At 37.1% G+C, this 24,674-nt stretch overlaps 1 protein-coding gene across 2 annotated transcripts in view; it reads left to right on the top strand.

The window, feature by feature from the left end:
• FAM149A (family with sequence similarity 149 member A) overlaps positions 1 to 21,567 on the top strand; it is an 85,711-nt gene extending 64,144 nt beyond the window's left edge. For both annotated transcript variants that reach the window (XM_069095664.1, XM_069095672.1), the window contains exons 9-14: positions 6,354 to 6,457; positions 7,438 to 7,647; positions 13,800 to 13,920; positions 16,914 to 17,042; positions 17,124 to 17,202; positions 20,397 to 21,567. In XM_069095664.1, the coding sequence (XP_068951765.1) occupies positions 6,354 to 6,457; positions 7,438 to 7,647; positions 13,800 to 13,920; positions 16,914 to 17,042; positions 17,124 to 17,202; positions 20,397 to 20,470 (717 nt within the window). In that variant the 3' untranslated portion in view covers positions 20,471 to 21,567. The remainder of the gene's footprint in view (positions 1 to 6,353; positions 6,458 to 7,437; positions 7,648 to 13,799; positions 13,921 to 16,913; positions 17,043 to 17,123; positions 17,203 to 20,396) is intronic.
• Positions 21,568 to 24,674: the final 3,107 nt, after the last annotated feature.

The raw sequence follows: 24,674 nt of genomic DNA, 5'->3' as shown, positions 1-24,674 counted from the left end.
CTCTCTCTCTCTCTCTCTCTCTCTCTCTCTCTCTCTCTCTCTCTCTCGACAATCTTATCAGCTCCTATGGTTTCAACTATTATGCATGTGACTGTTACATTATTCAGTAATCTTCCTTCTGAGCTCTAGTCATATATTTCTAAAGGGTGTTGGGCATCCCCATCACTATGTCCTACAGGCATTGCAAACTCAGTATATCCGAAGTAGAACTCATTATCTCACCACCCTGCCTTTTGCATTCCCCTAATTCCGTAAGGAGTGGCACTATTCTTCTATTTACCCAGATTCAGCACCTAGAAGACATTTCTGAAGCTTCTCTGTCATTTAACTTCTCATATCCAACAATTTCCTAAGTCTCACCCATTCCACCTCTTCAATATACATTCCCTTTTCTCTAATCACACCATAGCCACCCTAGTTTAGGTACAAATTATGTGTTGCCTGGACTGTTGTAATAGGGTCCTAACTGATCTCCTTGCTTTAAGTATCCTCTTCAATCCAGTCTCCATGGCTTCTGAATTTATATTAGTAAAGCCTTCTCCTGTGTCACTTCTGTGTTCAAAATGCTTTAGTGGTATTCCTTTGCCTTTAGGATAAGATCTAGGCTTCTTTGGCTCTGGGCTAGCTTTCCAAGTGGATTATATTTAATTTTCACAAATGCTTCCAGTGGTTCATACAACCTGTTAATTTTTTCTTTCCCATCTCATATATCCATGCCTTGACACAAGCTATCCTTCATGTTTAGAATACTCTTCCCTCTCTATCTCCTCTTGGAACCTCTTGGAACGCTTAGATTCTTTCAGTGTTCTGATTGTGGAGGGTCTTATATGCCAGGTTGAAGAGTTTGTATTTGATCTTTTTTTTCTTTTTAAAGCAATCGGGGTTAAGTAACTTGCTCAAGGTTACACTGCCAGTTATTTCTATTTAGAAAGCTGAGTATCTGAGCCCGGGATTTGATCCAGGTGATCCCGACACTGGAGCTGGTGCTCTTACTTGCTGAGCCACCTGGCCACCCCTAAGCAATTGGGGTTAAGTAACTTGCTCAAGGTTACACGGCCAGGTGTTTCTGGGTGGGTGCCAAGTGTCTGAGCCCAGATTTGATCCCCCAGGTCATCCTGACACTGGAGCCGGTGCTCTTACTCGCTGTGCTACCTGGCTGCCCCTGTATTTGATCTTAAAAGCAGCAGGGAACTACTGAAGACTATGGGAGAAAAAGAATAATATGGTCATAGTTGTGCCTTAGCGAGAATTATTATTATTATTATTATTTTTACCTGTGGGGATAATGGATTGAAGAAGGAAACTACTTGAAGCAGAGAGACTAATTAGGTGACTGTTGTAATAGTCAAGGTGAAAGATGATGGGAGTCTATACTAACCTGGTAGATACAAGAGTGGACAGAAAGGAAATGATAAAAACTAGATTATGGAGATAGAATGGACAAATCTTAGAAATTAACAAAACATGTAGGGTTAGAGAGAGGGAAATGTCAAGTATGGTTCTGGTTAAGAACCTAGGTCCTGGAAAATGTCAGTGCCCTTAGCAGAAATGTTTGGAAGAAGGGCATTTTTAGAAAGCTGATATTTTATTTTAGACAGTTGAGTTTGCTATGTCAATGAGACATCTGGTTAGAGATAATTAGCAGGCAATTGGCTATGTGAGACTAGTGTTGAGAGGCTGAGTATATAAATTAGGGAGTCATATGCACAAAGATGATAATTGATGCCAGGGGAGTTAATGCAATCACTAACTGAGAGTATAAAGAGAAACTAGGACCCAGAGCAGAGCCTTAAGGTCAACCTATGCTTAAAGGGCATAAGATAGAAGATCCAGCAAAGGAGTTTGTAAAGGAATAGATGTACAGGAAGAAGAATTGGTAGAGTATTGTTATGGAAACCAAGGAGGCAATAGGAGGTGTAGTCAATAGTGTCACAATAATCTGCAGAAAGGATTGAGAAAAAGCCATTGGTTTTGGTAGATAAGAGCTCATTTGTGACATGCAAGAGAGCAGTTTCTGTTAATTAGTAGAATCAGAAACCTGAATGCAAGGCATTGAGAACTGAGTGGTGAGACAGGGAATAGGGTGGAAACAAGAAACTCTCTGGACACTGGGCAGTGAAAAGGAGAAGAGATACATGACAGTGATTTGAAGGGATGTCAAGGGAATTGGTCGAGTGAAAATATTTTAAAGATTAGGAAGATCATGGCGTATTTTTAGGAAGCAGAAAAATGGCTCTTTCCAAAGGAGGTGATAACAGAGGGAATGGTAGAAAGGCAGGCTCTGGGAGGTGAGAAAGGATGAGTGACATTGAAGCAGTTGGGTAGCACAGCAGATAGAGCTCTAGACCTGCAGTCAGGAAGACTGAATGTAAATCCAGCTTTAGACACTCACTAGCTTACCTAACCGTTCTCTGCCTCAGTTTCCTCATTTGTAAAGTAGGGGTGGAAATAATAATAAAAATGGGGGGAAAAATAAAAAATAGGTGGGATCTATCTTGCAGGGTTGTAAGAATAAAATAAGATATTTGCAAAGTGCATTCCAAACCTCAAAATGTTCTATTAATGCTTGTTCCATAAAGGATTGGAAGCAGCTTCCTTGGAGATTGTAGCAAAGAAAAGTAGGTGAAGAATTGAGTGGTTTTGAGATATGGAATAAGGGAGATGAGGGAACTCATAAAGGGTGGTCATTTAAGTAGAAGGCAGTTATTTGCTGAAGAAACTGGTTGAGGGAAGACTAGAGAGAGTTGGAAAAGAGAAGAGTTTGTAATCATTTCTGTGGAGTGCATAAAAGTGAATCAGGGAAGAATTTTTAAAGAGATTGCCCTGCAGCAGTGAGGGTGAAGATGGGTGTAGATAATCCGAATGTGTTTATATCCTCATCAGCACAGTTCTGTGACTTCCCCATCAGTGCAGGAGTAGGAGGAGAGCTGGTGGATGCTGAGGGTGGTCCAGGGTTGAGAACTAGCCAAGCGTGAAAGGCATTGTCATAAGGAAGCAGGGGTTTGGAGCTGTCCTGATTGTAATGCATTGTTATCTCCTTTGATGCATATTTAATATGACGATCTTACAAATGAGTTTTTAACAACAGAATAGACAAAGACCTGAACACATCTGGTAAAGTAGGTAGACCTGAGGAAGATGGAGATTTAAAAAGCAAAGCAAATGGCAGTCATATAGATGGCTCATTATCCTGACAACTCAGAATGTTTCTATAAACTACTTGTATTTTGTGCTTTTTTGTTCTCTTTTGACTGGGCTTGTAATTTTATCTCCCTTAAAGAGTTCTCACTTAGGCCTAACAATTTAGATTGGCACCTTTTCTGCAATTTATTCTTAGCTTACTTTGGTGCCCTGTAGACACATTGCCAGTCTGCTGAAGCCTATGAACCCCTTTTTACAAGAATATTTTACAATGCATAGAATAAAATATGTAGGATTACAAAGAATATCAGTGTTACTGAAATATAAAAAATATCAAATAAGTGTAAAAACAAAAATTTTTACAAATATTAAAAACATTTTACGTTCATGAATCTCAAGTTAAGAACACCTCTCTTACAGAATTATCTGGTATATGGAAAGGTTAAATAATTGATTTAAGGTCACACAACCAGTATGTATCAGAAGTGAGATTTGAACCCGTCAGTCAGTCAGCCAAAAAACATTTATTAAATGCCTATTATCTACCAGGTACCATGCAAAGCACTAGAATGTCTTCCTCACTTTGAGGCCAATTCTCTATATGTCTCTATATTGCAAATATTGCAGGAAATGAGGATTGAACAGTTGACCTGGACCTGTGATCTCCTTGATGTAGGCAACTCATTCTACTAATGCAACTTGCACTCCTTAAAAGTTTCCCAGGACACTAAGTCTTGCAGTGACTTGCCTAGGGTCACACAGCCAGTCTGTAAATGGCAGACAGATTTTCCTGGCTCTTCATTCAGCTCTTTATAAACTACAGCAAAAGTGTCAAACATGGGACTCACAGCAGTTCCAAGGGTGGCACAAACCAGATGAAAATGTAGCTGCTGTCTGATTTTAATGTGTTGATTTATTAATAAAAAAAAAAAAAGAAAAGTGTGCTGCCATATGTGGTTTTCTAAGTCAATCTGAAACCTATAGGAATCTTTATTATGGTTTAGTGGTACCCATTTCTGTTTGAGTTTGACACCATTGGACTGCACCATGTTGCCTCACCCCAGATAATAACTGATCTTAAAAATATAAAAAATGGCATATATATACATATGTATATATCTACATATACATATAAGTATTTAAAATTGTCATTGTTCACTCATTTCAATCATGTCCAACTCTTCATGATCCCATTTTGGGTTTTCTTGGCAAAGATACTGAAGTGGTTTTTGCTATTTCCTTTTCCAGCTCATTTTACAGATAAGGAAACTGAGGCAAACAGGGTTAAGTGACTTGCACAGGTTCACATAGCTAGTAAATGTCTGAGGTCATATTTGAACTCAGGTCTTCCTGACTCCAGGCCTGGCACATGAATCTCAGGGGATTGATAAAATGCAAAGCAGCTCTGATTTTGATTTCTATCAATTAATTTCTTTTTGTATATGAAGCAAAGGTGAGATGCAGTGGAATGGAGATATTAAAATGACCTGCCCCATGGAACTATTGTGAGGATCAAATAAGAAATTTACAAAGTGCTTTGCAAACTTTCAAGAGTTACATAAATGTGAGCTATTATTCTTATGGAGTGATTATATTCTTTTTTTTTCTTTTTGCATGGCAATTGGGGTTAAATAACTTGCCCAAGGTCATACAGCTAGTTTTTTTGTGTGTGCTAAGTGTCTGAGGCCGGATCTGAACTCAGGTCCTCCTGACTCCAGGGCCAGTGCTCTATTCAATGCGCCACCTAGCCACCCCTATTTATTCTTTTTTATCTTAACTGTAAGTAATCTATTAAAAGCTGAATGATGGACATCAGTAGAATCACCTAAACTATAACTGTTTTCAATTAAACTAATTGATTTCAAAGAATTGCATCTAATTTTTTTCATGTCTATTATTGCCAACCAACACCCTTTCCCCCTCCCATAGACACCCAACATAAAATTACATTGATCCTAGGACTAAAATAGAATGCTAAGAAATACTGTTATATTGTTATTATTCTTCTGATGATTTTATGGGAAATGCAGATTTTAGCAAAGATTAGGTGTAACTTGTGGGGCAGCTAGGGGCATGATAATTAGAGCACCTTGCCTGGAGTGAGGAAGACTCATTTTCCTGAGTTCAAATCTGACCTCAGACATTTACTAGCCATGTGACCCAGGGCACTTAAACCTATTTGCTTCAGTTTTCCCATCTGGAGAATGAAATGGCTAAAAACCATTTCAGTATTTTTGCCAAGAAAACCCCAAATGGGGTCATGAGGAGTTGCACAAGACTGAAAAAGAACTGAACAACAAAAGGTGTAAACAAAACAAAAGGGACTTGTTTGTCCCTACATTATTGTAAAATTGCAGTCTTCTGATACTTGGGCATATCCATTATTTCATCAGTCTTGATACTGATTGGAACTCCACCATGACTTTTCACCATGTTTGATTCTTGTCCAATCTCACTCCCCCTTTCCCACCTCCTACTTCCAAACACCACATACCATAAACACTAGAGTCCTTTTTCTTGAAGGTTTAGATTTTGGGACAGTCCACCTCCACTAAAGATCTACTCTGATACTGGATCATTATATAGGGAGCTCTGGGTTCTAGAAAAGTAAGCCTTCAGAGTAAAAACTCTAGCATATACCCCTAAGCTGGAAAGGCTACAAGGGAAATCCAAGCAACAGACTGTACTTGTCATCCAAGGACTAGCCTGTCTAAATGTAGAATGACTTATCAACACCAGGGGTCAGATCAGTCTTTTTTTTTGTTTTTGTTTTGTTTTTTCTGTATTAATTTGTTTGTTGGCTTTTAGTTTACAAGATTCATTTCCACAATCCCTTGAGTTTCAAATTTTCTCCCCCTCCCTTTCCTTCCCTTTCCCCTCTCCCCATGGCAGCATGCAATCAAGTGTAGGATCTGCAAATACTTTCACATTAGACATTAGTCAGGTTATAAAGAAGAATTGTAAGGGATGAAATGAACAATGGATAAGAGGAAACAAAACCAAATGAGAAAAAGAAAGAGAGCAGGTAGTTTGCTTCAATCTGCATTCAAACTTGTTCTTTCTAGTTCTTTCTCTGAATGTAGACATCTCTCTCCATCATGAGTCTTTTGAAGTTGTCTGGGACAGATTAGTCTTACTTCTGGTCATGTCAATTTATGAAACTGACAAATAATAAGGACTACAATAACTTTCATTTTTATTTCTTTCTCTAGAGCGATCGCTTCTCCAGTAGTTTTTACAGTGATTTAAATGGTGTGATGACAATTCAAGCAAAACCCCTTCAACAGAGACATACACATTTTGCAGACAGGACACTGTATGTATGGGAAATGACCCAGTCTCAATTCTCCTATGCCTAAGGTTTTTGGGATATAAAGGCTGTGGGAGACATATTTTAGTTGTTAACAAATATACCTAACTTCCTGGCTGAAAGGAACATAGCCTAGGAGTTGTAAAGTGCAGTAAGTTTATGTCTGTGTGTATTTCTTTGCTACTAAGTCCAAAGAGGCATAGAATGTCAGAGTTAGAGATAATTTGAGAGATCAATTAGATCAAATTCATAAAATCAGGGAAGTTAGGAGCTTTGCCCAATATTATTCAGATATTTAATGATTGTGCCAGAACCCAAATTCAGATTTCTTGACTCATGACTTCATGGGATTTTGTTGGGAAGAACTTTATAAAACTTATGCACTCCAGGAGTTCTTAACTTGGGATCCATGGATAGATTTTAGTGGGTCTGGGAACTTGGATGGGGAAAAAATTACATATTTATTTCAATATAATAATTTTCCTTTGTAATCCTATGTATTTTATGCATCTAAAACATGTAGAAAAGGAGTCCACAGGATTAAACCAAAAAGGGGTTCCCTAGCACTAAAAAAAGCTTAGTAACCTCAGGTCTAGTCTAACCCCACAATTCAATTCTCTTCCTTTCACCTATACTTTGTTACCTCTCAACCTCTATTCTCACCTCTTCTCTTGATCAATGACTACCCTTATGGATTCTAGTTTTATAAAATAAAGTAATAGACCTATATCAGGAAAGAGTGGGCTAGTAGTGGAGGGAATTGATAGCAGATACTTAGCCTTGGGAGCTAGTCTCCCATGAAACCCGTAGTATAAGAAGGAGGTGGGAGAAGTGGAAAAAATGAAGAAGATAATATGGAGGACATGCTCATTAACTTAAACCTTTGGGTGCTGGTTTTGTTTGTAAAAATGAAAAACTTTGGTGCATTTCTATAAGGGTTCATTGAGCCAGATGGGAGCAGTGTATAACTTGAACTTTCTTCCTAGGTATGATCAAGATGATAGATTGCTGGTTGTAGGGTCCCGATATCGGTTGGGGCAAGTCTCAGATCACAGTGTTGTCTCCTCATCTCGGGCTCTACCTATGTCTGCAAGGAAGACACCTGCCCACAGGAGGCTGCCATCCCTCTCTTCAGATCTGCATCAATCAAAAGCCTCCAGTGTGCACAGTGATAAAGTTCTCAGGGGCACTAAGCTGTAAGTCTAGTTTCCTTGTTGTTAAACTGAATATTAATTTGAGCAAAGGCATTTTTTTTTCCATCAGGGCTGAGAGGATGTTACCTTGAAGGAGCTGAAATCTTAAATGATTTTCTTCTGAGATTAATTCCAACTTTTCCTATATGCATTTTGCTTGTATATTTTTGTTTGCATATCATCTTCTCCATTAGACTGTGAGCTCCTTGAGAGCAGGGATTGTTTTTTGCCTTTCTTTGGATACCTGATGGTTAACACAGTGCCTACCCCATAGAAGGTTCTTAATAAATGCTCATTGATTGTATTTCTTCAGTTTTTCAGTCATGTGCAACTCTTTATGACCCTACGGACCATAGCACGTAGATCCTTCTTTCCTCCACTATCTCCCAAAGTCTGACCAAGCTTATATTCATTGCTTCTATGATGCTATGCATCCTTCTCATCCTTTGCCATCTTTTTCTTTTGCCTCCAGTCTTTCCCAGCATCAGAGTCTTTTCCAATGAATCCTGTCTTCTCATTATGTGACCAAAGTTTTTAAGCATCAGCTTCAGTATTTGTCCTACCAATGAATAATCAGAGTTAATTTCTTTAAGTACTGACTAATTTGATCCTGTCCTTGTGCATTGGACTCTCAAAAGTCTTCTCCAGTCCCACAATTTGAAGGCATCAATTCTGTGGTGTTCAGTTTTCCTTATAGCCCAACTCTCACAGTCATATTTTAATACTGGAAAAAAACCCATTGCTTTGACTATATGTACTTTCATAGGCAAGGTGATAGATATCTCTGATTTTTAGTATGATATTCAGGTTTGCCATAGCTTTCCTTCAAAGGATCAAGAATTTTTTAATTTCATGGATGAAGTTGCCATCTGCAGTGAACTTTGACTACAAGAATATAAAATCTGACACTGCTTCTATTTCTTTTCCCTGTATTTTCCAGTAAGTGATGGGGCCAGACGCCATGAGTTTAGATTTTCAATCTAAGCTTCAAGCAAGCTTTTACACTGTCCTCTTTCACCTTTATCAAGAGACTTCTTAATTCTTCACTTTCTATCAGAGTGGTATCTCAGCATATTTGAAACTACTAATATTTCTCCCAGCAACCTTAATTCTGACTTTCGATTAATTCATCTTGGCATTTCACATGATGCACTCTGCTTTTAAGATAAATGAATAAAGTGACAATATACAATCTCACCATACTCCTTTCCCAATCTTGAACCAATCATTTGTTACATTATTGGTTCTAACTGTTGCTTCTTGACCCATATACAGGTTCTTCAGGAAATAAGTAAGATGATATGGTACTTACATCTCTTTGAGGCCTTGCCACAATTTGTTGTGATCCACACAGTAAAAGGCTTTAGTGGAGTCAATGAAGAATAAGTAGATGTTTTTCTGGAACTCCTTTGCTTTCTGTACAATCCAGTGAATGTCGATAATTTGGTCTCTAGTTTGTCTGCTTCTTTGAAAACTAGCCTATACTTTTTTTTTTTTTTTCAGCAATCTGGGTTAAGTAACTTGTTCAAGGTTACACTGCGAGTTATTTCTGGGTGTGGTGCTGAGTATCTGAGCCCAGATTTGATCTAGGTCATCCTGACACTGGAGCCAGTGCTCTTACTCACTGAGCCACCTGGCAGCCCCTAAGCAATTGGGATTAAGTAACTTGCTCAAGGTTACATGGCCAGGTGTTTCTGGGTGGGTGCTAAGTGTCTGAGCCCAGAATTCTATCTCCAGGTCATCCCAACACTGGAGCCGGTGCTCTTACTCGCTGTGCTACCTGGCCACCCCCAACCTATACTTCTGTTAATTTCCTTGTCATATATTGCTGAAGACTAACTTGCAGATTCTTTGCTGGTGTGCGAAATGAGTACAATTGTTTGATAGTTCAAACATCCTTTGTCATTGCCCTTCTTTAGGATTGGGACATAAACTCACCTTTTCCAATAACAGTGGTCACTATTGAGTTTTTCATTTGATGGCATATTGAGCACAATACTTTAACAATGCCATCTTGTAGGATTTTAAACAGTTCAGATAGAATTCTGTTATTTCCACTAGCTTTATTGTTAACAGTGCTTCCTAAAGCCCACTTGACTCCACCCTTCAGTATGTCTGGCTCCAGGTCAGTAACCACACCACTGTGGTTATCAATACGTGTTAAGATCTTTCTTGTATAGTTCTTTTGTATATTCTTGCTCTCTCTTCTACTGCTGTTAGGTCCTTACCATTTTTGTCTTTTATCATGCCCATTTTTGCATGAAACATTCCTTTGATATCTCTCATTTTTCTGATGAAATCTCTTGTCTTTTCCATTCTGTTGTTTTCTTCTATTTCTTTGCTCTGCTCATTTAGAAAAACCTTATTTCTCCTTGCAATTCTGTGGAATCCCACATTCAGTTGAGAATATCTTTCCCTTTCTCCTTAGCCTTTTGCTTTCTGTCTTTCTTTAGCTACTTATAAAGCCCCACCAGACAGCCATTTTTCTTTCTTGCTCTTCTTTTTCACATTGGGATGTTTTTATTGCTGCCTCCTGTATAGTATTGTGAACCTCTGTCCAGTGATCTGTCAGCTCAAATCCCTTAAACTTTTTCATCACTTCCACTATATGTTCTTAATGGATGTTATTTAGGTCATAGATATAAGATCTGATGGTTTTCCTTACTTTCCTCAATTTAGGTTCAATTTTGCAGTAAGAAGCACATGAGCTGTATCACAGTCAGCTTCAGGTCTTGTTATAATTAACTATATAGAGTTCTTCTACTTTTGACTGCAAAGTATATTATCAGTCTGATTTTGGCCCTGTCTATCTGGTGATGTCCATGTAAAGAGTCACCTTTTGGGTTGTTGAAAAAGAGTATTTGCTATGACCAGGGAGTTATCTTAACAAAACTCCATTAGTCTCTGTCCTGCTTAATTTTGTACTCCAAGGTCAAACTTGCTTGTTATTCTAATTATCTTTTGATTTCCTACTTTTACACTCCAATTCTCCCTGATGAATATGACATCTTTTTTTGGGTGATATTTCTAGAAGTTGTAGGTCTTCATAAAACTCTTCAACATCAGTGGTACTTGTATTGTTGTGACATTGAACAGTTTGCCTTGGATTCAAACAGATATCATTGGGTCATTTTTGAGATTTTACTTCAGTACTCTTTTTTTCATTTTTTTATTGACTATGAGGACTACTTCATTTCTTCTTGTCCACAGTAGCATTTAATGATCACCTAAATGAAATCCAACCATTCCTGGGCATTTAAGTTTATTGGCACCCAAGATTTTGATGTTTAACCTTTTCATCTCCTTTTTGACCACTTCTAGCTTGCCTTGGTTCGTGGGTCTTGTATTCCAGGTTCCTATGCAATATGGATCTTTACAGCATTGGACTTTCATTTCATAACCAGAGAGATCTGCAGCTGCTTCATTCTTTCTGGTGTTATTTGTAGTTGCCCTATGCTGTTCTCCAATAATGCATTGTATACCTTCTGACCTGAGGACCTCATCTTCTGATACAATATCTTTTAATACCATTCATTAGGTTTTCTTGGCAGAGATTCTAGAGTTGTTTGCTATTTCCTTCCCCATTGGATAATTTTTTGTTAGAACTCTCCACTGTGGTCTGTCCATCTTGGGTAACCCTGCATTGCATAGTATGAAAACCCCTCCACCATGACAAGGAAGTTATCCAGGAAGGCTCATTGATTAAATGTCTCTAAATCAGGGGTTCTAAATGAGAGAGAGAGAGAGAGAGAGAGAGAGAGAGAGAGAGAGAGAGAATATATATAAGTTATGGACCCTTCTGGAAGTCTGGTGAAACTTATGGACTCATGGTTTTAAATGCATAAAATGGAAAAAAAAAATAGGATTGCCAAGGAAATCAAAGTTTAGGGAAAATAGTGCATTTTTTTCTCATCCCAGTTCATGAACCTACTGAAATCTAATCATAGCTTCTCTGGGGTTTATAATTCCTAGGGTTATAACTCTTCCTTTAAATGAGCATTTAGCATTTTAAATATTTGACATTTATCATAGAAAAGAACAAGAAAACAAACTTGACCTCTTTCAAGATCATAGATCATAGGATCACATATATTCAATCATAGGATTGAACCCGTTCCCCTTATGAGGAAATTGAGCCATAAAGAGGGTGAAGTGACTTGTCCAGGATAATACAGCTCTTAAGTGGCTGAGGCAAGTTTGGAACTCAGGTAACTTAATTGGAAATGGGAAAGTATTTAAGACATAGGCATCTGGGGAAAATGCAAAGAAAAAGTAGATAAAATAGGTAATATATTTCCCTGATGTCCTCTCTTATACCTATTTTTCTCTTTCATGTTCTGAATTGCTTATTATAATGTAGCATACTCACAGAAACAATGTATCTCTCCCTTGCTGTCTATGTTATACATTTTCATTTCATCAGAGAAATGTGTGATAAGAAAAATGAGGACTTACTGTGTGATGAGGGACAACCGATAGATAGTCACAGTGTCCCAGTGGTGTCTTTATGATGCCAGAAGATATCGAAGAAGACCTTGATTGGGTGGATGAATTCTGGGAGTACACAGACAAGAGTCACCCAGGATAGGCAAGCATGGGACAGGTTGTGTTCTGTACAACTGGGGGAAACTCTCAAATCAATAAGATCACAGATCAATTTGAGAAGTAAGTTAATTAACAATGAACTTGAGGAGCTTAGAGGTGGTGAGGAAATGGAATGTTCATCATTGAAAATGACTTTTCTCTTCGTTCCCTGTGCCTGAACTTTCTAACATACATTATTTAATATGAATTGTATACAAAAAGCCTTTCTGCCCAAATTTCTTTTTTTCTCCAAATTTCTTCCTGTCAAACCTTTTTATTGCTTATTTTCTAAGGATCTTTGAAAAAGACTCACATTTTTCTAATTGCCAATACTTACAGAGCAATCTTGATCTTGATTTCAGAGCTAAAAGATTATTACAGAGATTATGACGACAGAGGCCAATAGAGATTAAGTGACTTGTTCATGGCCCCACAGGTAGTAAGTAGAAGAAGTGAGATTTGAATTTAGGGTCCTTGACTCCCAGTACCATCCTCTCCTTGGTGCCATACTTATTTTATTCCATTGTTCTGAGATGCTTTCCTTCTTTTCTTTCTCTTTTTAACCCACAATTCCATGATTCTGCCCTGACTTAAGCCTTCCTTTCCTCTCCAGTAATGGTTCTTAACCTGTGGTCTATAAACTTTATATATATAAAAAAAAAATATATATATATATATATATATACTCTCTCTCTTTATATATACATATATGTATGTATATATGTGTATGATGTATGTATACAATGTAAATATTATATTGTGTTATATATTAATAATGTAGTATATGATATGTAAGTATGTGTGTATTTCAGTGTAATTGTTTTTCTTTGGGATCCCATGTATTTTATTTTATGCATTTTTAAACCTTTATTCCATTGGCTTTATCAGACTACAAAATGAATTGATTATACAAAAAAAGTTTTGGAATCCCTGCATGTTAACATGACCTCAACCAGACAATTTAGTACTGCATTACATGATGTATTCCATTTTCTAAATCTTTCATGTGTGGTTAGTCTTATTTTTCAAATAAATTGCCATTTCTTTGATCCTAAAGGCTGTTGTAAGGTCCTCTTTATTCCCTTACAGAGTACAGCAACACTGAGGACATAGAGAATAATAAATAAATGTTTCATTTGATAGGAAGCTTGGTTCTTGGTTCTTTAGTGTTGTACTCTGTAATGGCTAGCAAAAGCCTTAACTCTTGTCCTAATAGAGGTCCATAATTTCAAATAGCTATAAAATATATCAATTGATATTTATTTTTTTAATAATATTTTGGTTACAAAAGCTGGGTCTTGATAAAGCAGGTCATCTGTATTAGGGTTCTGTATCTTATGTTTCTGTTTCCTCATCACTTCATACAATGAATGAATGAATAAAGCATTTATTAAACCCATGTTACTAGGTGCAAAGCTCTGTGCTAAAGGATTGGGGATATTAATAGAAAGGTACGACAGCCCCTGCCCTCAAGAAACTCATAATATAGTGGGAGACACAACACATTATAATGTCTTATATACAGTAGGTACTTAATAAATCTTTGTTTGTTATGTGACTGATTTTTACAGGCAAATTGGCTCAGACTGCTTGTCTTCTCCATCCATTCAAGTGCCTCGAAACAGGCTACCACCCATAAGCTCAGAGGCTGGTGAACAGAACGTTGCTTCTCCTGGATCCCGCCAAGCCTTTGTAAGACTTACTTTATTGTATACTTATGAAGGTAGTAAGAGGCAGTGGAGCATAGAAGAAAATGGACCATCCTCAGAGTGTGAAGACCTAGGCTTAATTCCAACTTCTGAAACAAACTGGCTATATTTGGGCAAGTCAACCTAACTTTACTACGACACTCTAAGAAGTAGGTGAGCTGCCTGTCTGCATCAGTGAAAAGTATTTCCACACTGGGAATTCCTTACACTGCTGAAGTCTTTACAAGTCCAGACCACCAAGAAAAATGTAGCTATTAAGTAAGCATTGAGAAGAATTTAATGGTTATAACAGAAATCAATAACAGAACAGCATGCTATAATGGGCTCTACTCAAAATAATTTACATGGGGGGCACCTGAAATTAATTAATTTTAATTAATTTGAGATTAATTACCTAATCAATTAATTTAATACCTTTTTAAATGGGAGGAAACACTGGTTTAGGCCAATGAAATAATGGAACTGAGTCAACATGTTCAGATGTCAAATGAAGATTCATTTTATAAAGTTACAGCTATTGTTTTCATTTAACTGGAAGTGGTGTGGTCCAGCAGAAAGAAAGCCAGCTTTGGAGGAATAGTGGTTTGAGGGTTTAAATGTTGGAGTTTGAGGGGAAATCTATTTATTTTATTTTTTGTTTATCCATAACTTTTGTTTTTAGATCATCTACATTTCACAGCATACATGCTCTCCCTTTGTCCAGTCAGAGAGATATCCTTTAATTTTTTTTATACATTTTTAAACCTTTATCCCATTTGTTTTACCAGATTACCAAAGAAATTGATGATACAAAAAAAAAGTTTCAGAACCCCTGCATGTCAACATGACCTTAACCTCACAATTTAGGTTCAGGGACCTGGGTTCAAATGCGACTCTGTCACATACTACCTCCTTGTATCTCAGTTTCCACACCTGTTAGATGACAGGATGGGACTAGATAAAATTCCACTTTCAATGAAGGATCTAGAGATCCTTCTATTTTTATTCTATGGGCTAGTTGTTCAGTGGAGATCTTCAGTGGAGAGACATTATCTTCATAGTCCAGCAGCCTGTTCTGAAAAAGCTAGGATTATAGATTAAGAACTAGAAGGAGCCTCAGGTCATCTAATCCAGTCTCCTCAGTTTTTCAGATTTGGAAACTGAGACCCAGAGAGATTAAATAATTTGCTCAAGGTTACACAGGTAGAAAGCATCAAAGGTGAGATTTAAAATCTGATTCTTTGACCAGGGATTCCCTGAACCAGGGAACTTTCCACTGTAGTGCACAATCTGAGGCTGTTAGCTTATTAAACTACATTTTCCCCTGAATTGTATTCTTAGACTAGTATTATATTTGTCAAGTACAGCCAGCCAATGTCACTTGTATGTTGAAACAGAATGTTTTTTGACCAATGACTAGATGTTTCCTGGACTAGAGAAAAAGTCAGGAGTCTGAAGGTGGAGGGTCATATTCAGCCTCAGACAGTTACTAGCTATGTGACCCTAGACAAGTCATCTAACCTTTGTGTACTTCAGTTTCCTTATCTGCCAGATGGGGATAATAAAAGCACCTACTTTGTAGGATTGTTGAAGAGCAAATGAGATAATAATTGTAAAGGGTTTAGCACAGTTCCTGGCATGTAGTAAGTGCTATATAAAGTTAGTTATTATTATTATTATTATTACCTAAATGCTAGACATCTACTATGGTTTTGATTTGTATGTTACTTTTTTTTTAAAAGCAATTGGGGTTAAGTAACTTGCTCAAGGTTACGTGGCCAGTTATTTCTGGGTGTGGTGCTAAGTATCTGAGCCCAGATTTGATCCCCAGGTCATCCTGACACTGGAGCTGGTGCTCTTACTCACTGAGCCATCTGGCCGCCCCTGTATGTTACTTTTACAATGAGCTTAAGTATTTCTCCATTCTTTGCAGAGGTTGAGGGCAGTGAGTGTGGACCACTGTATACAGTGTTAGATTTTTTCCATGTTATTTCATTTTAGCAAACTGTTGTTCTTCCCTGCTGACCCCTTTAATTTTTTATTTTGTTTTACTTTTATTTTAAAATTTTATTTTTTTAATTTTTAAAATTTAAAAAAAATTTTAAATTTTATTTTAAAAAATTTTATTTTTATTTTAAAATTTAAAATAAAAAAATTAAAGACTTTAAAGGATATCTGTCTGAGTGGGTAAAGGGAGAACATCTATGCTGGGAAATGTAGATGATCTAAAAACAAAAGTTATGAATAAACAAAAAATAAAATAGATTAGATTTCCCCTCAAACTCTAAAATGTAAACCATTCAATGCTTATGGTTCTTTAATATCTTATAAGTGTCAACAATTATGACTTTATAAGTATGCCTAGCTGAGAAAAAGATACCTCCCCACATTGCTTCGCAGAGGCTGAGGGGGAGGGTGGTCTGTGGCTACAGAGCATTGCATATAATATCAGTAGGTTTAAAAAAATGTCTTGATTAACTTTGCTGAGTTCATTTCTCTCTCTCTCTTTTTATCTCTTTAATTGTTTCTTATAGAAGTGGAGAAGAAAGGATATGGGGAAAATATTGGTGATATTAAAACAAAACAGGAATAAAAATTTATTTAAAAGACAAAGTAAGCCTAGCATTGTAGCTTACATATCCTATATGCTTAATAATTGATTTATAGCGCCATTAGATTATAGGATTTTAAGTTTTGAGGGGTCTCAGAGACCATATAGTTCAGCCCTTTCATTTTATAGATGAGGAAACTGAGGTTCAGGGAGGTGAAACTTATACAAGTAGTGAGTATCATGACTGAGAGTGAAACCCAGGTTTTCTGACTCTAAGCCCAATTCAATTTCTGCTATCCCACGATGGCTTATGTATTGAGGGTTCAATAAATACTTGTGGAATGAATAAAATGAATGAATTAAGTAGCTGGATTGTTCAGATAACTATGCTAATGATGAAATTTATTATAAACTTAGATTTACCATTTGTTTGTTTTTAATTTAAGCACAGAGGAAGATATCCTCAAAACAGAGTGTTAAGTGCTGTACCTGGCAATATTGAAAGACCACCTCTTCGGGAAAGGACTGTTATCTCTGAGCAGTTTTCAAGGCCTAATACCACTCACACCTTCAGGGTAGGTTCTGGCTGTGATCAGAGATTCCTTTTTGGAATTCCTTTTCAGAAACATCATAAACATTTCTTTTTCTCCCATCAGTCTGATACTCCTCACAAAAGGTCGCTAACACCAATGGAATTTGTAAACCACACGTGGACAGGTCAGGGTTTCTTAACAGGTGAGTAAAGTTGTATAATTTAGCACCTTTCAAAATACTCAGAGTAGTTCTAAATAGTTCAAAACATTTTTGTCTTAGCCTTTGGCTCACATTTGGTCATATTTTTCTTTTTTTTCTTTTTTAGTTTTCTCTTCCTTTTTAATCTTCTCAAAGATATTAAAATATAGCACACTTCCCTTTTCTGTTCCCCTCCTCTAAAGAAAATGTAAAAATAACACTGGTTGGTTGACTTAAATGAAACTTCTGGTTACTTTTATTTTATTTTAGTCTTTTTTTTTAGTTTTCAGCATTCATTTGTTATAAGATTTTGAGTTCCAGTTTTTTCTCCCTCCCCAACGTGGCAAGCAATCTGATATAGGTTATACATGTGCAATCATGTAAACATATTTCCACATTAGTCATGTTGTGAAAAAAGGAAACAGAACAAAAAGGGAAAGTCACAAACTGCCCCCCCAAAAAAAACCCCCAAAAAAACAAAAAGTGAAAATAGTATGTTCCCATCTGTACTCAGACTCCATGGTTCTTTCTCTGGATGTGGATAGCATTTTCCATCATGTGTCTTTTGAAATTGTCTTGGATCATTTTATTGTTTGTTTATTTGTTTGTTTTTGTTTTTGTTTTGCTTTTTGGAGGAGAAAATGAAGGACATTTGGGGTTAAGTGACTTGCCCAAGGTCACATGGTTAGTTTTGTGTTAAGTGTCTGAGGCTGGATTTGAATTCAGGCACACCTGACTCCAGGGCCAGTGCTCTATTCACTGAACCACCTAACTGCCCCATTATATTGTTGAGAGGAGTTAAGTCAATCATGGTTCATCATTGTACAATGTTGCTATTACTTGTTCTGCTCACTTCACTCTGCATCAGTTCGTATAAGTCTTTCCAGGTTTTTCTGAAATCTGACTGCTCATCATATCTTATGTCCCAATAGCACTCCATCACGTTTATATACCACAACTCATTCTGACATTCCCCAGTTGATGGGAACCCCCTCAATTTCCAATTCTCTTCTAACATAAAAAGAGCTGCTATAACTATTTTTGTGCAAGTAGGTCCTTTTCCTTTTTTTTTTTAATGAGAGTCACATTTTTTTCCATGGGGCAGGAAGAACGAGTGCCAATTAGTACAAAGGGCCATTTTATTTTAGGGGCAAATTTGTCCTGTCTAGATATTTTGGTTAGTCATTTTCATAAACAGTGAACAATTGCCTCCATCAGGGAAATAACAATCGCTCTAATTTTCCTTTGTGACAGGTCTCTGATTTTATTGCTTTCCATCACCATCTACTGAACTGAACTCTATGATTTGGTGGCATGGCATCTGGTTAGAGTTGGAGTCAGGCCATGGGTTCAGATCCTATTTCTGTTACTACCTATGTAAGGGGTTGATCTTGGACAAATCAAGTAACCCATCTGGACCTCAGACATCTGTAAAATGAGGGAGTTAGACTAGAAGATGTGAGGTATCTTTCATCTTCTAATTCTGTGATCTTATGAAGTAAGAAAAACATGAGCCAGTTATTAAGGCATTAAATATATATATATATATTTATGTGTTGAATAAAGAGCATGGTATAGTGGATAAAGGGCTAGCTTTGGAGTCAGGAAGACCTGAGTTTAAACCATGCCTCTGAAGCCTACAGGTTGTGTGACCCTGGGTAAGTCACCCAAATTTTTGGTACCTCAGGCAACTATAAGATTATAAATAGCAGAAAAAGATTCTGATCTGAGTTTGTAGAGGGAATTTCCTGTCTGGGAGTTCTCTCTGCCAGTGAGATTCCAAGACTAGTCCCTAACCATATCTGTTTGTATATATTGATAACTTAATTAATAATAATAATTGATAATTTTTCTCACCATAGCATGCCAATCAGTTGATGAAATCCTACCATTTTATACAGAATATGGTTATACCTATTTTTCTGGTGGATAAACACCTTTAAATATTAATACTATTTATATTTAAGCTGTTCAGGATGTAAGTCTTTCTAAAGATGGATCAAACAATTTTTGCCTTAATAGATAACAATAAACAGAGACTTCAGTATGTAACTTAATAATGTTGGGAGGGTTAGCTGATGTAATTGGGGTGCCAGGCCTAGAATCAGGAAGCCCTGATTTCACATACTTATTAGCTATGTGACCCTGAGCAAGTAACTCATCTCTGTTTGCCTCAGTTACCTCAACTATAAAATGAAGATAATAATAGCACCTACCTCAAAGGTTGCTGTGAAGAACAAATGAGATAATATAGTTAACCCTTCCACATTGAAGGGGTTAGAAGCATGGTGCCTCCACGATCTGGAAAATCCAAGAAAAATTTTTTGAACCTCTCTTTGTACCAGAGAAGAAGTCTGAATTTTTTCTTTTTCTTTTCTTTTTTTTTTTTTATAGTATCTTATTGTGAAATTTGGGCTGCTATTATACAATGTTATGCGGTATTATGCATATTATATTATATGCATATAATATATGTGCAATAGTACAGTGTTATGCATATATTTTATTCATTTATGAGTTTTGAAACTTTTTCTGTGTCACCTGCTGACCGTTGTGTAATGTCTGTGATTTCTGTAAAACTCCCCCCAAATCCCCATTTAATTTCTTATGCAATTGGTGATATATCAAAACCATGATGGGGAAAGTCTTGATGTGGAAGGGATAGCTATTTGTAAAAAGTGCTTAACACTGTTTATCATGTAGTAGCTGCTATATAAATGCTTGTTCCCTTTCCCCTTAATACTCCAAGAATTTACATTTTGATCAGTGTGGATAGTCCTTCCACTGATAAAAATCTCAACAGCCCTATAAAGAACTTGATAGATTGTCCATGAAACTTGCCATAGCCTTAAACGTTGTCCTGTGAAGCTAATCTGGTGCCAGGTTCTCCACACTCAGAAAAAATTCAGCGGTGGAGGGAGTTTCCACATTGGAAGTTTCCCACCCTCAAACAGTCAACAGGAGTTTAAGTGCCCATGTTGTGCCAGGCCTGCAATATTATGTGTACTCATACTGATAAAATTAGAGGTCAGGACAAAAAAAATCATTGTGTCATCACAATTCTTCAGTAAAAATGTTAGTTATATTAAATCATAGATTTTGGTGAGAAAAACTTAAGTACCTATGTTGACCTCAGCTTACCTTTTTAAAAAAAATATTGTCTTTTCTTAGACTTTTCCTTGTATTTGTGATTTCAGGTTCACAGCATCTGCCTAAATCTTATCAAAGAAATACCTCATCTTCAAGAAGGAGATTTCCAGTGGCTTCCTGATATAACTTGGCTGGTCAGTCACTGTACTCAGTGAAATCTGCCAAGCATCAACTTACTCTTTATTACTTGAGAAATAACAGCAAGTATTATGCTATCTTGATGTGTCCTTTTGTCTCCTGGCCCTGGAGACAGGACTCTTGGAGAAAACCAATCATAATAAATGTGTCCATTTTTAACTGGAACGTGCCATAACTTTGCATCATCAGTAAGACATAGTCCAAACATGCAAACAGACTTTTGAGGATTGGGGTATGGGGTGCATGTGTATAGATGCTCAAAGATATGACCTATGTGGACTTGGGCAAATGACTTAATCCTTCTGACTGTGATCATTTTAAAGCTGTTGATTGACCTCTATTCTGATTCATGTAGAAGATTTGTGTTTTTAAAAAAGATGACAAACCACCTTTGTAATTTTTTATCTGAATATACTTACTATGATATACATTATAGCACAATTCCACTAAAATTTTACAGCATTTCTCTCTTTAAAAAGACTCATCTACCTTTGATGAACCTCAAAGATCTGTGACATCATCAGTATGAATGCTTTTCCCACCAGTATAAACCAGAATCGTTACTCATTCTATTATATAGTCTTTGTGACTCATTCTGTTCACAAATCCTCATCTCCTGGTGGCCAACCTCCTATTGAAGAGCCCCTTTGAAATTAGTCAAATGGGTCTTTAGGTGACAGACAGCGTTTTTGTCAGTAGATATATTCTCAAAACTTTTCCAGATTAGAAGAACCTGCCAGAGCTTACCCTTTGATGAATTCAAGAGTCTTGTGACTGTAAAACCTCAGAGGAGAACTTAAGTGATGGCCATGTGTGACATATGACATGGTTTGAATGAGTCCTTCTTTTTCAAATCCAACATCCTAAGTTTCTTAATTTTTTTTAAACAGTCTCAAAACATCTATTTAAGAAAGATGACAGGGGCAGCTAAATGGTGCAGTGAATAGAGCACTGGCGCTGGAGTCAGGAGGACCTGAGTTCAAATGTGACCTCAGACACTTAACACTTATTAGCCGTGTGACCTTGGGCAAATCGCTTAACCCCAATTGCCCTTCAAAAAGCTAAAAAAAAAAAAAAGAAGGCAGTGGCTAGTTTCAAAGACTTTTTTCTTTACACCATGTTTCTTTTCTTCTTCCTGTTTAGGATGCTATACTTATGACCAATGAGGTTTTTCAAATTATCTTTTTTTTGTATCACCTCATTTCCCAGTATATCCATCTTCCCTCTCTTCCCTCCTCCAAGATCTATCCCTAATAACAAAAAAGAAAAAAAGAGGGGAAAAAACCCAACCCAGTAAAATTTATCAACATATCAACCAAGACGGTCATTATACATTCAGTTTTGTACATCTATAAATCCCCACTTCTACAAAGAATGAAGGGAATTTTATGCTTATGTCTCCTCTTTGGGGCCAAACTTAGTCATGATTACATGGCATTCAATTTTGGTGTTTGTTTTCATCATCATTCTATCTTTTTACTTTGCTGAAGTCATTGCATCTGTTGTTTTCCTCGTTCTACTCAGTTAATATTGTTCTTGGTCTCTATGCTTTTATGTTGTGGGCCAGGAAATTAGTGGAAGTGGGGAGGTGTAAGTTAATTCTACACATTTTCACAATACCAACCAAGACTGTTATAAGCAAGGAACTCTGTAGTGAAGACTTGGGGTAGTTTGAATTCACTTTGCCACCAGGTGAACTGAGGTAGGACCTACATTTTATCACTTTTCAGGAGGTGTTGGTTTAGATTTTGGCAGGGACTTCCAGTGACTGCAGGGAAACTTCTTGCCTGCTGCTGTTAATCTCTTTGATGGTGGCTTCTTTCAAAACTGCTGTTGAATGACTTTAGAAACTGCTTTTAGTGGCATCTAGGTGGCACAGTGAATAGAACACTGGCCCTGGAGTCAGGAGGACCTGAGTTCAAATTCGACCTCAGACATTTAACACTTACTAGCTGTGTGACCTTGGGCAAGTCACTTAACCCCAATTGCCCTGTCTTCCCCCCTCCAAAAAGACAAAAAAGGCTTCTTTTAAAAAAGAAAAAAACTGCTGTTACCTAGGGGTATTGGAATATATTTTAGGGGAGGGAGTGTTTGAGCCTGTAAGCTATGAGTGGTCTATTGCATCAGACACCAACCACAAGCGGGACATTCTCTGTACCTTTTCTTATCACCATCACTTTCCATAATGTTCATATACCACAATTTGTTTTGTGATATCACCCTTAATTGGCATCCAATTTGTTTCCATTTTTTGCATTATATATATTACTCTATAATAATAGCAAAACATATATATATTTATGTAATACACACGTGTGTGAGTATTATTGTGAGGTAGGTATTTGCACTTTAGTCCAGTATAATCATGAGCACCATTAATAACAATTATCTATATATGTGTATTTGTATGTATATGTATTTTATATGTGTGTATATGTATATCTATAGCTATATCTATCTATCTACATATGTTAAGCATTGTTAAACATATGCCACAAAGAGGTCACCATGTAAATATAAAGATGGAAATGTTCCATGCCAGGAGCACAGGGAATATCCTGACCCTTCTAACCATGTGAGCTGGGGGTGAGTAGACAGACTGGTTTCCAGTGGAGAGAGTTGTAAATGATGTGACGTTCTCAAGGGAAGTTTAGATTTCGAGTAAAGTGAAGTGATGTTTGGAATGTTGGATTAAACGTTTTCAGAATGAATGCGATGGAATATTACTAAGTTGATGGAAACAATGAGCATGAAAAATACAGAGTCCTAGAAAAACTTGAATGAACTGATGCAAAGTGGAGTAAGCAGAACCAAGAAATCAGCATTCACCATGTCTCCACCAATGTAAATGGCGGCCATCGAGGTGGCACAGTGGGTAGAGTATTGAAATCTTCCCTTAGACACTAGTTAGCTCTGTGACCCTCAACAAATCACTGACTCTCTCTCAGCTTCTCTTTCCCCATCTGTAAAATGGAATGATTATAGTAGTGCTTACTTCCCAGGGCTGTTGAAAAAAAATAAAATTAGATTATAGATATGACACTTTTGAACCATAATCTCTTTACTACCCCAGTTTCTCTCTCTAGGATCATCCAAACTGAGTAGGATAAAAAGAAGGGGCATTAGTACATGTGGAAAATACAGAATTAGGGTTCTAATAGACAGGTATTTGACTAACAGCTAAAGATCCATGTTTTAGTAGGAAAGCTAAGGCCAGGATGTTTTTTCCATACTTAACTCCTGGGGGTGGAGGATTCAAACCAAAGCATTTGTGGACTATTTATACTTTGATTTTGGTGAAAATGTTGACAGAAATGTTTTACAGAAGAAATATGATTCTTAAATTAAGAGGCTATAAAATCTCCTGGGATTTCCCAAGGGACCTTGGAGTTAAGAAAACTTGAGTTCAATTCCTGTCTCTGCCACATACCAAATATGTGACCCTGGACAAGTCACTTTACCTATCAGTGGCCCCAAGAAACTTTTTATAACAAATTCTCAACCTTTTTTGGTGTGTGTCATTGACTCCTTTTGCATTCTGGCAAAACCCATGGACCTCCCAGAATATTTATAAATAACTGAACAAAATGATACATTTTTACCCATTGTACCAATCCAATATCACAGCTCCCCTGAAATCTACCTGCAGACCTCTTCTTTGGATCACAGGTCAAGAAACTAGACTTTCCGATGAAAGAACAAATGCCAGTCTTCATTGGTAGAGAAAATTCCCTCCCTAGAAACTCTGTGCACAGTTGAAATCAGAAGGCCAGAAAACAAAACAAACTAATTTACATGTTACACAAAGGGTCTAGTTCATAGAAGTTATTGTTGAGATGTTCCCTTGACGGTGCTATGTGTACTGCTATAGCCCTCCTTTCAGAGAAGCTTGGAGTGCCTTTGTGAGCCCCTCTCCCCCCTTCCCAAAGCAGCTTGGATGTTCTGGAATGAGAAAAGAGTGATAAGTATGACTTTTTTTTTTGCTTTTTGGAGGGGGAGGAAAGGCAGTTGGGGTTAAGTGACTTGCCCAAGGTCACACAGCTAGTCAAGTGTCTGAGGCCGGATTTGAACTCAGGTCCTCCTAATCCAGGGTCGGTGCTCTATTCACCATGCCACCTAGCCACCCCAATCATGAGAACTTTTAAGGTAAAGAAGGTTTCATTTCAATGACTTTTAAAAACTGTTTT

Source organism: Petaurus breviceps, unplaced genomic scaffold, assembly GCF_028583685.1.
Source record: "Petaurus breviceps papuanus isolate PSGF00001 unplaced genomic scaffold, PetGlider_PUasm1.0 126, whole genome shotgun sequence".
Lineage (NCBI taxonomy): Eukaryota > Metazoa > Chordata > Mammalia > Diprotodontia > Petauridae > Petaurus > Petaurus breviceps.
Note: the sequence above shows the minus strand (reverse complement) of the source record. Positions and strands in the feature narration are given on the sequence as shown.